We start from the raw sequence: 16,714 nt of genomic DNA on the forward strand, positions 1-16,714 counted from the left end.
TTCCCATATCCTTATTTCATTGTTTCCTTCATTCCTAACTCCCCCCCCCCCCATTCCGTTACCCTTTCTGATCTTAACTTGAATTTAGGCCCAGCTCCATTATTAGCCATTTTTGTTAAATATTTTATTTTTTACCTATAAGGTATATATCAGTTTTATGTATTTTTATAGTATTTTTTTAAGCTCGTTTCATTTATTTTATTTTACTTTTATTCTTATTGTAAACCGTTTTGACAAGATACCCTGTTTTGAAAAGCGGTATACAAATACTTTTAAATAAATAAATAAATTCAGATGCCTCCAACTTCCTAAGTACGAAACTGCAGTTTTATAATCCTCCTCGTATTTCGAGATCTACTGGTACTAACTTATTAGATTTTCCTTCTTTGCAAGAATATAAGCTGCAGCAAACTCAAACTCCAGCATTCTTGTGGAATGGGCAGAATGAAGGGGACAATGAAAAGTGTTTTAGAAAACAACTTAAAGCTTTATATATTAAGGAAGCTTTTAATCAATGTTTTTATTGTTGTTCATTTGAAAGGCTGGTTTTAGATGTTGATTACTTCGTCATGTATGCAGTTTTAGGAGCAGCCCAAAATGCCAAACTATATTGGAAGTTTGGAGCTCAATAGCATTTGTACCAAAATTCAGCAACCATTTTTTCACTTGTTCCAATAGCCAGGAACTTTGCACTCTAAAGATGACCAAAATGATAGCTCAGAAGCCCCATCCCTTAAGCCCTTCCCCTTGTACTCACAAAGAGTAAAAGTTCAAATTGAGGGGCCCCCTCGCATTCCCCCCATCCTTCCATGTAGCCAAAGCCTACTCTATCAAAAGGGTCATCTGCCAGGGTAGGGGTATTCCCCACTCACTCATTCCCTCCTTGCACCATTTGTCTTTAAGTCAGGGCTTCCCAGTGTGAACCCATTTTAGCACTTGGAATGTCACATAAAAACATAGAAACATAGAAATGACGGCAGAAGAAGACCAATCGGTCCATCCAGTCTGCCCAGCAAGCTTCACACTTCTTTTTTCTCATACTTATCTGTTTCTCTTGGCTCTTAGTAACCTTAGGTTCTATTTCCCTTTCACCCCCACCATTAATGAAGAGAGCAGTGATGGAGCTGCTCAACCTCACCCCCTCCACAGGACTGTCTCAATCTCCTCTCCTCCAGTGTACTCAGTCTCTCAAACTCTGCCCCTCTCACCTCCCTTTCCTCTTCTCATCCACTACTGCACTTTTCACATCCCACAGCTGATCCTCTCTCACCCCCATACACTTCTTATAACCCCCAACTGATGCTCTGTCATCCTCTACCTCTCACCCCATCCTCTCTCTCAACTCCCAGCCTCCCCTCCTCTTCTTCTCCAACCCTCTCTCACAATGCCTCAGCTGATCACCTTTCACAACCCAACTCCTCTTAAATCTCTCATATTCCTCCATCTCTCACCCTCCACAACCAATTCCTCTCCACCTTATCAATCCCTCAAGCCCTTCTGCTTTCATCATTCTCTTCAAATAACCCCTCCTCCCAACAAACTTTTCCTGTGAGCCCTGGGCCAAAGGTGGATAACATCTGGTAGGAAGAGGGCAAGCTGATGTCAGGGGCAAATTTATTCTCTTGAGTAGGTTCATTGATGTGGGTGGAGAAAGGTACAGTGGCAATCTCCAGTGGCCCATGCACATTCATTCTTCCCTTCCCTTCATGGCGGGTCCCAAGCCCAACGGTGATTTGCAGGGGGCAGCAGCATTACCAATGAAGGTCAGCTTGGGACCTGTGAGATAGTGCAAACTTGCAGGCCCTGCAGAGACTTTGATCCCTCCTTGTGCAGGGCTTCCTTTTATCAGAGAAATTCCTGCAAGGGAAGTGCCCTGTGAATGCGTGCTGACTCACAGGGCCCATGCTCCCTTCTACTACTAATACTACTGCTGCTGGTGCCTGAAGAGGTAATTGTGATCTCAATCTGAAGGTTTTCTAACCCCATTTAGGGTCTGGACCCATAGTTTTGGAAAGTTTCACCGGTGGGGTAGCAGCAAGTGGGGATTGATCCTGCACCTGGATGATGACTCATTTAACAGGGTTAGCATTAGGTGTACGGTGGATGCCTCAGATTTGAGCTTTTATTCTTTTTGTGGGATGAGAGATGGGGCTTACGATATTTGGCATATTTACAGCCATGAGGAGCGTGAGAGTCGGGGTTGAGAGTGGGGCCATTGGAATAACCAGGGAGTTTTGTAAGTATAGTTTGGGGTGTGGTGGAGGCCAACTTCCCCCTTTAAGCAGAGGAGCTACAAAAATAGACTAAAAGCCCTTTGAGGACAGAGAAATACCTAGAGTAGCTGAATTAATCTGCTTTGAAAAGTTAAAAAACAGAATATAAATCAAATAAATATATAAATATAAGCTGGTGTACACAAAGCACTGCAGTAGCAAACAGAACTACATCTGCTGAAGTGCATTTGTTCTTTTTGTAGAAACGGTACTATGAAGTTTTTTTCACATGCCTGGTTTCACAAAATAGCATATTAATGAGTTGCTTTGCTATGAATTTGCATTACAGGAGCTCATTAAGTTGGCATTTAAAAAAATCTTCGTGTTGTGTATTGTATGTGAAAGTTTACCAATGTAGAGCTCTGTTTTGCAAAATGTTTTCTCAAAGGAGGTTTTTGTGCAATTGCAGGAGTTTTGTACTATTTTTCACATGAAAACCCTTTTTGCAAAAACTTTTTTGAAGCTTAATACATCAGTCTGTGAGGAATTGTAATGTCAGATATATTCAGTTAAACAAAATTTCCCATTTTCCTTTCCAAACCAGTCACATCAATAGAATCATTTCCGGAGCCTCCAAGTGGAGTGAATACAGGTGAGGTGTTCATATGCAAGTATTGGTCTTTTGTTTGCTTTGCTACTTTCAACCTTAGAACATGGTCCTTACAATCCTATTCAGCTGGATAATTCACGTTGGGAATGATTTGCATGAAATGTGGTTGATCTTCAAGTTTCACCCAAGGGTAAAGGCTAAACCTCAAGTTTCATTTCCTTGCTCTGTTAAAGAAAATGTTTCACTGTAAGAAATAAGTATAAACCCCCCCCCCCCCCCCCCCGCTTATTTCCTTTTTTGTTATCTGTAAACCGATGTGATATCTTTGATCTAATGTCGGTATATAAAAATGTATCAATAAATCTTCTATGTTTGCCAAATAGTGGGGTGATTACCCAAAATCAAATGAAATCTCAAAACTTTATTCCTGAAGAATCTTAGCGCTTATCTTATTTCCTTGTTCTTACAAAGAGACTTTTTTAAATACAGTAAGACTGGCACAACATTGCTTACTGCAAATGAGCTCCAATTTTGAAGTTTGTAACAATGGTAATCCTACAAAAATGAGAGAAAAGTATCTGGCGTTTTGTGAGGTTACCTTATTCTACTGACTAAAGATTCTTGATTAAGTTCTTTGGATGCAAATCATATGCATGCTTGAGATATTAATAAACTGAGGGGAAATTGGTTCTTACCTGCTAACTTTTGTTCCTGTAGTTCCACGGATCAGTCCAGACTCCTGGCTTTATGCAGCCCTGCCAGCAGATGGAGACAAAGTTTCACTGACACTGCTTCATAATCGCTGGTGACATCTGCAGTTCCTCAGAAGTGACCCATATCCAAGAACAAAACACTTGCAAAACTCATAAAACCTTGAAAAACTCCTTCCAAGAGACTATATTCCATAACCTTAAAAGTTTGTACCAAAAACTCCATAGATCAGGTGGGTTCTGGACTGATCCGTGGTACTACAGGAATGAAAATTAGCAAGTAAGAACCAATTTTCCTTTCCCTGTATGTATTCGGATCAGTCCAGACTCCTGGGATGTACTAAAGCTACCTACTTTGGAGAGTCCCACTCGCAAGACACTCTCACCAAAAGACAGAGATTCCAGATCCCCTACATCTAGATGGTAGTGCCTTGCAAAAGTATGCAGCGACTTCCAAGTTGCTGCCCTAGAAATTTCCTGTGGTGAAATCAACTGGGCCTCCGGCCATGAGGCCACCTGAGAATGTGTAGAGTGAACCCTCAAACCTTCAGGCATATGATGGCCTTTGAGAATGTATGCCGACCCAATAGTCTTCTTAAACCACCTCACAACGGTAGCTTTGGAAGCCTAGGTACCTTTTTTCGAAACACTCCATAAAATGAACAGATGATTAGATCTCATAAAATCATTCGTTGAGATACCTCAGCAAAGTTTTATGGATGTCCAACAGCCTAAGCTCCTGCGCATGAGGTGCAGAAGCATCCAATTCCGGGAAAGCCAGAAGCTCCACTGTTTGATTAACATGAAAAGTCGATATCATCTTGGGAAGAAATGATGGGAACTGTTCTCATGGACACTCCTGAGTCCATGATCTGAAGGAATGAAGCGCAGCAAGATAAAGCTTGCAAGTCAGAGATTCTCCTCGCAGAACAAATGGCTACCAGGAAAATATCCTTTAAGGTCAAATCCTTAAGAGTCACTCTGCGGAGAGGTTCAAATGGTGGCTCACACAAACCTCAGAGACGAGATTAAATTTCCAGGATGGACAAACTCTCCTCATCTTGGGTGCATATTCTTAACCCCGCGAAGAAATCTAACCAAATCGGGATGAGAGGACAACATGTAACCCTCAAGTCTACCATGTCAACAAGCCAGAGTGCTACTTATACTCTGAGGCAGTTGAAAGCTAGGCATTGATCAAACCTTCTGGAAAGAAAGAAAAAATCTGAGATACCAAAGAGCATAAAGCCTGTCACCGATAGTTATACACCATGCTTCAAAGACCTTTCGGATTCATACGACAATGAAGTAGACATCCATCTAGCTTGCAGAAGAGTAATAATGACTGCCTCTGGGTACCCTCATGGTCTCAAACGCCGCCTCTCAAAAGCCAGACCGCTAGACAAAAGCGATCTGCCTGGTTTGAAAATATGGTGCCCTGCCAAAGAAGACGACTGAAGTGTACCGGATCGTCCACTGCCATGTTGATTAGATCTGGAAACCATGACCGAAGAGGCCACTCAGAGGTTACCAACAACACCTCTCCCGGGTGTGTCTGTATCCGAAGCAACACCTTGCCTATCAGGGGCCAAGGGGAAAATATATAAAGTAGAACCCCCGAGGCCAGGGTATTACCAGAGAGTCGACTACTTCGCCCCGTATTCCCGGCTTCGACTGAAAAAGCAACATGTTTTTGCATTGAGTCATGTCGCCATTGAAGCCACATGGGGAATCGAGACTGCCCCACCTCTCTCGGATGAGCTGCATCACTGACTCAGACAACTCTCACTCCCCTAGATCTAGAGTTCTGTGACATAGGAAATCCGCTTGGACATTTTCAACCCCTGTGATATGAGACGCCTCTATGTGAATCAAATGCTGTTCCACCCAAAGAGTTAACTCTTGACCCTCCTGGGCCGCCGCACGACTCTTGGTTCCTCTCTGCCAATTGATTTATGTTACAGTCATGCATTCTCCAATAAGACCCTCACCTGTCGGCCTTGAACCAAAGGTAGGAAAACAAGCAATGCTAACCGTGCTGCTCTGGTCTCTCAGCGATTGATAGACCAAGAAACTTCTTCCACCGACCAAATGCCCTGGGACGACTGTCACTGGCATAATGCTCCCCCCTCCACCAAGCAGAATGACTGGCATTGGTAGTAAGAATTAAACTATCCGGGACCTCCAGATTGACCCATGTACTAGGGTGGACATCTGTAGCCACCAAGCCACACTACCACGCATAACCAGTGACCTAGAAGGGATATGAAACTCTTCCGACAACAGATTCCACTGTGCCAACAGAGCTCTCTGTAACGGTCTCATATGCGAAAAAGCCCACGGCACTAACTCCATCATTGTGGCCATCGAGGCGAGAACCTGCAAAAAATCACCAAGCTCTGGGAACCTGCAAAGCCAACTGACACCAGGTTTGCATCTGTAATTTGCAGGCTCTCTCCTCCGAGAGGAACACCTTGCCTTTCAGCATGTTGAACCAAGACCCCAAATAGTCTAGGGTCTGAGACGGGATCAGCTGGCTCTTAGCCAAAGTCACCGCCCAGCCTAGAGATTTTAGGGTGGTAATTACCTTCTGTACCGCCGCACAACAAGCGAATTATGACTTTGCGCTGATGAGCCAATCGTATAGATAAGGGTGCACCAAGACACCTTCGTGTCATGATGCCATCTCCACCACCACCATGACCTTTGTGAATTTGTGGGGTACTGTAGCCAGCCCAAATGGGAGAGCCTGAAACTGGAAATGCTGACCCAGTACCATGAACCTCAGGAAATGCCGGTGATCCGAATTAATAGGGATATGTAGGTAGGCCTCCGTCAGATTCAAAGAAGCCAGAAACTCGTCTTTGCACACTACTGCGATTACAGACCACAAAGTTTCCATCTGAAACTCATTTTAAATCCAGAATGGGGAGAAAAGAGACTGCTTTCTTTGGAACTACAAGTAGATGGAATACCGACCTTTCCCTTGTTCGCTCTGTGGAACTGGAAACATTGCTCCTAACGCCTGTAACCTGCCTAATGTTCCCCGGACCGCCTGACGCTTTTCCAGTGACCCGCAGGGGGAATCTACAAACAAGTTGCAAATGGGCTGAGCAAATTCTAATGTGTAACAGTCTCTTATTACGCTGAGGGCCTACTGATCCTGAGTGATCTTGGTCCACTCCCTGTAAAATCGCGCTAGATGACCCCCTATAAAAGGAATGGTAGAGTGGACTGGCCTCGCCTCATTGTGAGGATTGCCTCAAGCGGCCCCACTATTGAAGGAAGCTTGAAAGGACTGCCCCCAGGACTGACCTCGAGAAGAGACCTGCTTTTGCACAGGTGGGGCTCCTCTCGCCTGATGCAACCAAATATCCCGAAAGTGCAACAGAGATTGAAAAGGCCGCATGCCCATAGGCTTATCCTCCAGCAACTTATGTACCTTATTCTCACCCAGGTCTTTCTTCACGTGCTCCAGATCCTCACCAAACAGAGATCCTGAATGTGACTTAGACGAGACATCCATGAACCAGTTGCGTAACCACAATAACCACCCGGCTGATACCATGGAACCCATGATACGGGAGGAAGTTCTGACCAAGTCAAAAAAAGGCGTCTCCCATGTAAGCAACCGACGCCTCCAAGCGCTCTGCTTTATCTCCTTTGACACTCAAATTTGCCTGCCTGTCCTGAAGCTGTTGAACCCAGCGCAGGCAAGCCCTTTGCATGAAACCTTAGCAGATAGCCGTCCGCAGACTCAGGGCTGATACCTCAAAAATCCTTTTGAGGAAAATTTCCAACTTCTGATCTTGAACATCCTTCAATACCACGGAACCCAGGGAGGAAGACAGGGAGGAAGTTAGGGAGGAAGACTCAGAACTAATGTCAGGAAGTATTTCTTCAAGGAGAGGGTGGTGGATGCCTGGAATGCCTTTCCAGAGGAAGTGGTGAAGACCAAAACTGTGAAGGATTTCAAAGGGGCATGGGATAAACACTGTGGATCCATAGTCTAGAGGATGTTAATGAAGAGAAGAGGCATGGGGGTGGCTTGCGGGATTGACGACTACTACCTGGAGATTAATATCCTTAATTCAATAAACATACACACGGTTAATGCGACTCCAACATTGCTCTATGCTTCAACGGCAAGAAGAAATGTTGGGAAAAAAGGATTTGCATCCACAAAAAAGCAGGGAAGTAGCTTGCTTTTTACAGTGGTTACTACCCCAAACCAAATTAGCCTGATACTTCACTTTCAATGTAAATCCAGTATAGCTCTCTGCTTCAACGGCAGGGGGAATGAAGGAAAGAGGATTTATATTCAGACAACCAACAAGGACTGAATTACATAGTCTAGGTAAACAAATAAGCATGGGTGTTGATTGCTTGTTACGGCGGTTACTACTCCGAATCAATTAAGCCTAATACTTCACTTGGAAAACATATGCAACGCAGCTCACTGCTTCAACAGCAGGGGAGAATGAAGAAAAGAAGATTTATATTCAGACAACCAACAAGGACTGAATTGCACAGGCTGAGTAAACAAGCGTGGGAGTAACTTGCTTATTACAGTGGTTACTACCCCTAACCAATTAGCTAGATACTTAACTTAGATGCAGCTCTAGCACTGCTATCTACATCGATGGCGGGGGTGGAAGGGAAATAAAACCAAAAGGTTACTTATAAGGGCCAAGAGTAACAGATAAGTATGAAAAAAATAAGTGTGAAAGCTTGCTGGGCAGACTGGATGGGCCGTTTGGTCTTCTTCTGCCATCATTTCTACGTTTCTATGTAACCCACAACAGGGATAGTTGTCTTCTTTGTGACCACTGAAACCAGTGTCCAGCTTTGTAAGGGAAAATAGATCCAATGTCTGTTCCAGCAAGGGATAAAGCTTAGCCATCGCACTTCCCACTCTCAAGCCAGAGTCGGGTACTCCCCATTCTCGATCCACCATCTTTTTCACTGACTTATAGCCTGAAGCCCATCCAAAACCGGATCCACACTTTCTATATCTGAGTATTCCTTGTAGGACTATCAGCCCAAATTCTTCCAAAACCTGAGGAATCCAAGCGTCTCACTCCTCCTTCCAGAACAAGCAGTGCACTTTAGAGTCATTAGCCTCCAAGATAGGAATATGATCTAGATCATCTCCTTGAGAGACACCAACGTCATTTGGATCAAAACCCTGATCCTGCGAGAAGAAGGCCTCCTGCGTCCGGGGGTTGCCCTGAGACCCAACTGAGTCATCCGAGCCTGCATCAGCAAACCAAGGACACTAAGAGCACTGTCCCATGGAGGGTTCCAACATGGGGACTGATCATGCCTCGGACCGCCTCTCTGACCCCCTAGAGTATGAGACTGGCTACCCAAACCTGCCTGCTGAGGTAAATATGCCTCATGCAGTAGGAGAACAAAATCAACAGAGAAGGCCCAAGTAGCCTGTGAGAACTGTGAGGGTGCATTCTCCATGGATGCACACACTGGCAGATCTAAGTGCACTGCCTTATCTGCTCCCCTCCCGACCTTCTACCATGGTCAGGTGGGCTGGAGAAAGAGGCGGAGGGAAATCTCCCCCATCTTCCATCTGAACAGATTGCACTGCCAGGGGAGCCAAAATCACCACCATTCCTGCATGGGAGGACATTGGAGGCCTGCCGCACAACGGCACTTCACAGAAACATTTGGGGGAGAGCCCGCATGATGGTTCCTGCCTCTTGCAGTTGCCGGAGCCTCTGACGGACCCTCTTCCCCTGAAACGCAGGCTGCCCTTAAACTAAAGCGGTTGAGCCGCTTGGAATCCTGCACCACATGCGCCGCAAACAGAGATGCGAAACATGCTGAAACCGCGGGAAAATCCCTCTGCTGAGCCCCGAACAAATGCGTAAACGGTAGCAAAAAATGGAGCCTGCACACCTACTACAAACAGGGACCGGAGGGAGAGAACCACCTGTGAGAGAGTCTTACCTTTTTTTTTTCTTTTTCCTTTTTTAAAACAACTTTACAAATCTGGTCAGCCTCACCTCTGCAGAAAACATAGAGCTGTCCAGCTCTGGTTCAGGAAAAGGCAAAAAGAAATAAGGAGAGACTGAAAACAGAAATTTAAAGAAAGAAAGGCAAGCTGATGAAAGAAAAAATTTACTAGCCACCCTGAGCCTATAGCCACCTAAGGAGCCTCATGAAGGGAGAGATCTGGATCACCGGATTTACACCCTATGGACTAAAGGAGCGAGCATACAAAAAGGCCACCGAACTCCAGCTTGTCCACCTCAACCAAACAGGGAAGGATCCACCAGGACCCAAACACCCCTGGGAGGAAAGGCTCACACCAAAAAAAGAAAAACATTTACAAACCTCAGAACTGCAGGTTTATGCATCAGCCACCATCTGCTGGAGACAGCGAAATACTGAGGAACTGCAGGTGGCACCAGAATTATGAAGCAATGTCAGTGAAATGTTCTGTCTCCATCTGCTGGCAGGGATGCATAAACTCAGGAGATTGGACTGATCCGGGTACTTACAGGGAATGGCACTGTATGACTATTGGAGGATCAGAAAGTGTTTGAGCATTCCTTTTCCCATGATCACCCTCAGTCATCTTCAGTCAGAACTGAGTTCTTTTCATTCATTTTCTGTTCAATCATTCTTGACATGTTAGGCGTTAAATGACTCCTTGGATCTGATATTTAGCGCCACTGAGCTAAATAAGTCCTGCAACCAGTCACAGAACCCTCCTACATGTTTCAGCTAATCTGGCCCAGTTTTGTAGTCCTATCGAGTTTTTCAATATTGTGGGCCCTCTCCAAGAACCAGGAAATCCACAAGTCTTCAGATTTGTAGATATGGGGCTCAAAAACTTTACTATGGATTCAAGACACAGATTATGTCTTAATCATGTTAACAGATCTGCTTTGCTTTCAGAAACATGGATGTATAATATTTTCCATGGGAAGCCTGAAGAGAAATCAAGTGAGTATTAAATCCTATTTATGGAAAGGGGATTGCAGAAGAATAGGCCCCAATATTCAAATGCTACTTAGCTGGATAAGTCCTACTGTTCCTGCTAAGTGGTGGATGCTGAATATCAGATTATGTTCAGCTGCCACCACTTAACCGGACAAATCACTTATCTGGCTGGCTAAGTACTTACCCAGATAGTTGATGTAGAATAGACAGATCGGGATGGCGCTACTTATCCGATTAACTCAATGATAATGGCAGACCAGCTCACTGCACAGTTGGCTGAATTAAAAAAAGAAAATGTTTAAGACCCGGAGATACTGAGTGCTCTCCCAGAGACCTGGAGTTGGGACTCTAAACCCTGAGTCTCCAGGCCAAACCTGGAGAGTTCCCAAGTAAGAACATGAGAAATCGCCATGCTGGGTCAGACCAAGGGTCCATCAAGTCCAGCATATTCTGTTTCCAACAGAGGCCAAATCAGGCCACAAGAACCTGGCAATTACCCAAACACTAAGAAGATCCCATGCTACTGATGCAATTAATAGCAGTGGCTATTCCCTAAGTAAACTTGATTAATAGCCGTTAATGGGCTTCTCCTCCAAGTATGGTGACTTGGATTCCTTTAGTTGATTCTTCTTGCCCTTTGCAGCTGGACTGGAAGATGAACGTTTCCACCGGCCTTGACCGTTTACCTTGGTTTTTATGTTAGAAAATTACCACTGCACAGGACTCTTCAGCATTGGGAATATAATGTGACCCAATCTTTATCCTTAATATGGCTTTCCATAGTTTGTGTTTTCTCCAAGAATCAGAAAAGCCAAAATTTGAAAGTGGGCTAGAATCGTGCGTCTCCAGATTTTCAGGTGTCTAATTCAACATAGAATAATGAAACCAAATCTGTGTTTATGCTGCTAATCTATCTGTTTCACTTATAGCACCGTGGATATTGAGATTGTTCAGCATTTCAAAAGAAACCCTAATGAGTGAGTATTAAATAATATTTATGGATAATGTGGACATCCACTAAGAACTCCTCCAAAAATGTACTGTTGAAAGGTTCCCTTCTTGAGTTTGGTAACATTAAGTTTATGATCTGGGGTTGTCAGATTGTGATCATTTTGCTACACCAGCAAAAACAATATGGATAGTTTTGAAAATGTAAACATAAATGCATTGTTACCACGCCCCTCCCCCAATCTAAACCCAACTCAGGATCTCCCCTGTGAAAATGAAGCTAAAAGTAGAGGCATTGGAGAAAATTGGGAAGTTTTCAACTCGCCCTTCTACCTATAAGATTCATGGACGTTTGTTGCTGTGGGGAGGTTAACTCATCGTACGGAGAAGGCCCCTTAGGTGCTTAGCGACAGCTGATGGAGCTATGCAGGAAAGAGATGTCTGGAGCTTCACCCTTACCAACCCTTCTATTGTTTGCAGTATTTAGATGGAATGTCTGGGTGAAACAGGATGAAGTTCTAGAAGGTCTAGATGAACTGGACCTGATGAATTGGCAGAGGTATCAGACAACTGGTGTGCAAAATGGTACATGCACATAGTTAATATCTGTCTCCATATACCCTGAATTCCCACCAGTTCACCTGGACCTGCCACCAAAAAAGTACAGATAACGGTGATGCAATCTCACTTTTGCAAATCAGCAGATGTGACAGCATACCAACAAGTTCGGTAATATTGGCTCATATTCTGCTTACAAAATAGCAACTGGTACGTGAGCTTCCAAACCCCACCACGTAATGCCCCTGATTCACCCTTTGCGACACTGCCAGTGCATGCATACCTTACAATTTTATAAAATACTACTTGTGTGCGTACAAGCTACTTATATGTGTAACTTCAAATGTTATGCATGTACACGTCAAGTATGTTTAAGTAAAATTATCCACTTTCCTTTCAGAACCAGGTGCACATATTCAGTTCCCAACAAGTATGGAAATAGGTGAGATTCGATTACAATTCTAGAAATGTGGACTGGCTGGAGGAAGTATTTCCTACTCACAGACTGCTCAAAGCTGAATTTTCAAATTGGCTTAAGTCAGCTGTGAAAATTTGTGGGTTTGCCTGGAATGTGCATGAACATATATGTACAAAGTTCCATCTGCTCCTGAGCATACAGATTTACACACCCCAGCTCCACTCCCAGAACACCAGCTCCTACTACAGGTGAAAATACACGCAAAATCAGGTTTCACATGTACTTTTACGTGCAGAAACCTCAGGTTCATTAGGAAATTGTGATGTATAAGTATTAAACAGTTTTATGTGCATAAAAGTGCTTGGATAATCAGCCCCAAAGAGATTCCTCTTACACAATTTATTTTACAGACTCCTAAAGAACTCTAAAGAAATTCTCGTATTTTATTGTTTTTATAAATAGATTTCATTTGCAATTTAATTTGATTAATTGAATAAAAATTAGCTTATTCCTAAAGTGTCGCTGTACTATTAAGAAAAGAAATTAAGAAAATTGGTATGTCTGTGCTAAATATTCATTCTTGATTAATATACGGAGAAAGACTGTGCTTCTGCTCCTCATGCTCATGCTGTGAAGGTAAAGCATCAGCTTTCCCTCTTTTGTTATTAAATGAATGTCATTATATTTAGAAGAGGAATGGCTAGCTTTCTACCTATTTGAAAGCGTATCAGTTGGAGTATCGCTTTGGCAGAAGTGCTCATAGAAACCTCTGGACATAGCTGACCTCATTGTTCTTAGTTTTCTGATTAATCACTCTTGACTACATTGTACAGAAGTGACTTACTGAAGTTCACACATTGATTGGCTTTTTTCCTTAATTCCTAAGTCCAGTTACAGGTCTCTGCACCACGTTCGTATATTATAGCCCAGTCTTTATCCGTATGGGGTTTTCCATGCTCCATGAGTCCTCCAGAGCAGGTTAAATGTAAAAGGTTTGAAATCTGCTGGGGAGTCTGTTCCAGATATGCAGATGGGGCGTGAACTTCTTTTACAAGAAAATAAGACTAAAATATGTTAATCTGCTTTACTTTCAGCATCATGGATAATTAAAAATAGCCACATCCCAGCTGAAATGCTACCAAGTGAGTACTTAATCATGTTTGTGGGAAATGGGAACATCCACAAAAGGGGACATTTTGAGTTTGGGATACATGCCATTTAGCCGGTTAGAACTTGTGTGGCTAAGCAGGAATATATATATATATATATATATATTCTGTGACACTACTGTGCTGCTGAGGATACCTTGTAAATTATATCTGGTCAAGTTTCTTAAATGGCCAGCTTTGAATATTGACCTCTTCATGTATACCTCATAGCTGAGACATAAGAACATCAGATATGGGTCAGACCAAGAGTCCATCAAGTCCAGTATCCTGTGGCCAACAGTGGTCAACCAAGTCACAAGTACCTGGCAAGTACCCAAACATTAAGGGGTAGATTTTAAGACCTGTGTGCGGAAGTTATCCAAACCTTTTTTAAACCCAGTTACACTAACAGCCATAACCAGTTCCTCTGGCAATGAATTCCAGAGCTTAATTATGCATTGAGTGAAAATGACTTTTTCTGATTTGTTTTAAATGGGCTACTTGCTAACTTCATGGACTGCCCCCTATTCCTTGTGTTACCTGAAAGACTAAATAACCAATTCACATTTACCCATTCAAGTCTTTTCATTATTCTGTAGACCTGTATCATATCTCCCTTCAGCCGTCTCTTCTCCAAGCTGTCCTTGTTGCGTTCATGGACCCTTGGACCGGTCAGGACAGTGGGTGGTATGCTATGGAAGGCCACAGCAAGCGTCCCAACCGGGAGGTGGCTCGGAAGAGACTCAGAGGAGGCTTCACCACTGGAAGTCCGAGGTCCCCCCAGGAGGATCCTGTAGGGATCCGGACCTCTTGGACTTACGTGGAGTCGTATGCGACCAAGGACCCAGGCCGCGGCTGAAGAGAGATGGACGAGGACTGAACCCAGGTAGATGAAGAGTCTTTACCCTTGGAAGCCTGCGGCTCCCCCGGGAGGAGCCCGTGAGAGCTCGAGCTGCTGGGATGTAGAAGAATCCTCTGGGCCAGCAAACAGTGGATATGTGAAATGAGGAAGAGGCCGAAGTCGGAGTCTAGGAACGAAGCGGGGCCAGGAGTCAGAGATCCACACCAAAGCCAGGGACGAAGCAGAATACGGAGTCGTGGACAGAGCCAGGTCGGAAGCCAGAAGGTCAGAAGTCAATACCAAGCCAGGAATAGAAGTCGAAAACGAAGTCGTGGAGCAGAGCCAGGTCAGAAGCCAGAGGTCAGACGTCGATACCAAAACCAAGGGGCGGAAGCAGGAGACAAGTACGGGAAACAAGCCGGGTCGAAGACAGAAGCAATCCAAGAGTAGCAGCAAGTAGAAGTCAGGGAACCTGAGGAGCCTCGTTGCAAGGTGCGGTCCTGTCGTGGCTGCCGGGTTTAAATAACCCGGCAGCATCTGACGTCACCCGAGGAGCTGACCAGCAATTCCCGCGCTGGCCCATTTAAATGTGGAGCTCCCTGAGGGAGGCGCGCTGAGGCTGGCCCGGGCCGTGAGGTAGGAGAAGGTCCCGGGGAACGGCCCGGAACCATAACAGTAACCACCCTCCTACGCCCCCTCCCGGGAGGCCTGGGTTTACACGGGTGATCCACATGGAACTGGCGAAGGAGATTTTTATCCAGGATATTGGAGGATGGCTCCCAGGAATTCTCCTTCCGGCCATACCCCTCCCAGTAGAGGAGGTATTCCCACCAGCAGTGGTGAAAGCGAACGTCAAGGACATCTTTTACGGTGTAGATAACATCAGGGTCAGTAGTAGCGGAGGTAGGTTCAGGAGGCTTGGTATGAAACGCTGAGAGGACCACTGGTTTGAATAGGGACACGTGAAACACGTTGTGGATCTTCAAGGTGGACGGCAGATGCAATCGGTAGGAGACTGGCCCTACTCGCTCAACTACCGTGAATGGACCGATGTACCCGGGAGCCATGCGCATAAAGTGAGTTTATAAGTGAATGTTTCTGGTACTCGACCATACCTTCTGCCCCGGAAGGAAGACCGGAGTGGGCTGCCGAGACTTGTCCGTATATTTTTTTGTTTTGGCCGCCGCCAGGCGGAGTTTCTCCTGGGTGACTTGCCATAAATGGCGCAAATGTCGTGCCGTGAATTGAACTGCCGGAGATGGCACCGTCAAAGGCAGAGGTAGAGAAGGTCTCGGGACCTTCCCGTAGACCAACTGGAACGGGGATTGGTCAGTCGCAGAGTGCTTGTGACAGATATAGGAGAATTCCGCCCATCGTAATAAGGACACCCAATTGTCCTGGAGATCCCCCATGAAGGACCGAAGGAATGTCTTCAATGTCCTATTGGTGCGCTCGGTTTGCCCGTTGGCCTGGGGATGGAAGGCCGTGGTTAGGTCAAGCTGCACGCCGAACTTCCTGCAGAGAGTCTTCCAATACTTTGCAGTGAACTGCGGACCGCGGCTGGAGGTTATGTGCAATGGGAGTCCATGGAGGCGGAAGACGTGTTGAGTAAAAAGGATGGCCAATTCCGGTGCAGATGGCAGTTTAGCGAGGGGCACGAAGTGGGCCATCTTGGAAAAATGATCGACCGTGACCCAGATCACAGTCTTCCCGTCAGAAACCGGTAAATCAATAATGAAGTCGGAGGACAGGTGGGTTCAGGGCTCAGTAGGAATCGGTAGCGGCTGAAGAAGACACTAGGGACGTCCGTGCAGGGGTTTTTGCCAAGCACAGGTGGGACATGACTGGACATAGAGTCGAACGTCCTTCAGTTGTGGCCACCAGTAGAATTCAGATAGGAGGTCCAGGGTCCTGGCTATTCCTGGATGTCCTGCGGTCAGGGAATCGTAGGCCCAGGCTAACACTCTCCTACGGAAATGGATGGGGACTATAGTCTTCCCTGCGGGAGCCAGCTCAGCAGCCACTAGGAGGACCTTGGCCGGGTCCAGAATGTACTGTGGCAGAGGGGTATCATCTTCTGTCTCAGTGGTACAGGCGGGTCGATAACGCAGGGTGAAATCAAACCGGCTGAAGAAGAGCGACCAGCGTGCTTGCCGTGTGTTAAGGCGCTGGGCGTGACACAGATACTCCAGGTTCTTGTGATCTGTGTAGACAGTTATCAGGTGTTGAGCCCCCTCCAGCCATTGGTGCCATTCTTCAAAAGCGAGTTTAATGGCCAGCAGCTCCTTATCCCCTATGCCGT

General features: G+C 45.3%; 1 protein-coding gene across 1 annotated transcript in view; it reads left to right on the plus strand.

Moving 5' to 3' along the window:
• The window catches only part of LOC115075937 (IgGFc-binding protein-like), a 400,171-nt gene that overhangs the window by 153,738 nt on the left and 229,719 nt on the right, over positions 1-16,714 (plus strand). The window contains exons 20-24 of the mRNA XM_029576916.1: positions 2,818-2,865; positions 10,455-10,502; positions 11,429-11,476; positions 12,406-12,447; positions 13,518-13,565. Of these exons, the coding sequence (XP_029432776.1) occupies positions 2,818-2,865; positions 10,455-10,502; positions 11,429-11,476; positions 12,406-12,447; positions 13,518-13,565 (234 nt within the window). The remainder of the gene's footprint in view (positions 1-2,817; positions 2,866-10,454; positions 10,503-11,428; positions 11,477-12,405; positions 12,448-13,517; positions 13,566-16,714) is intronic.

Source organism: Rhinatrema bivittatum, chromosome 14 (assembly GCF_901001135.1).
Source record: "Rhinatrema bivittatum chromosome 14, aRhiBiv1.1, whole genome shotgun sequence".
Lineage (NCBI taxonomy): Eukaryota > Metazoa > Chordata > Amphibia > Gymnophiona > Rhinatrematidae > Rhinatrema > Rhinatrema bivittatum.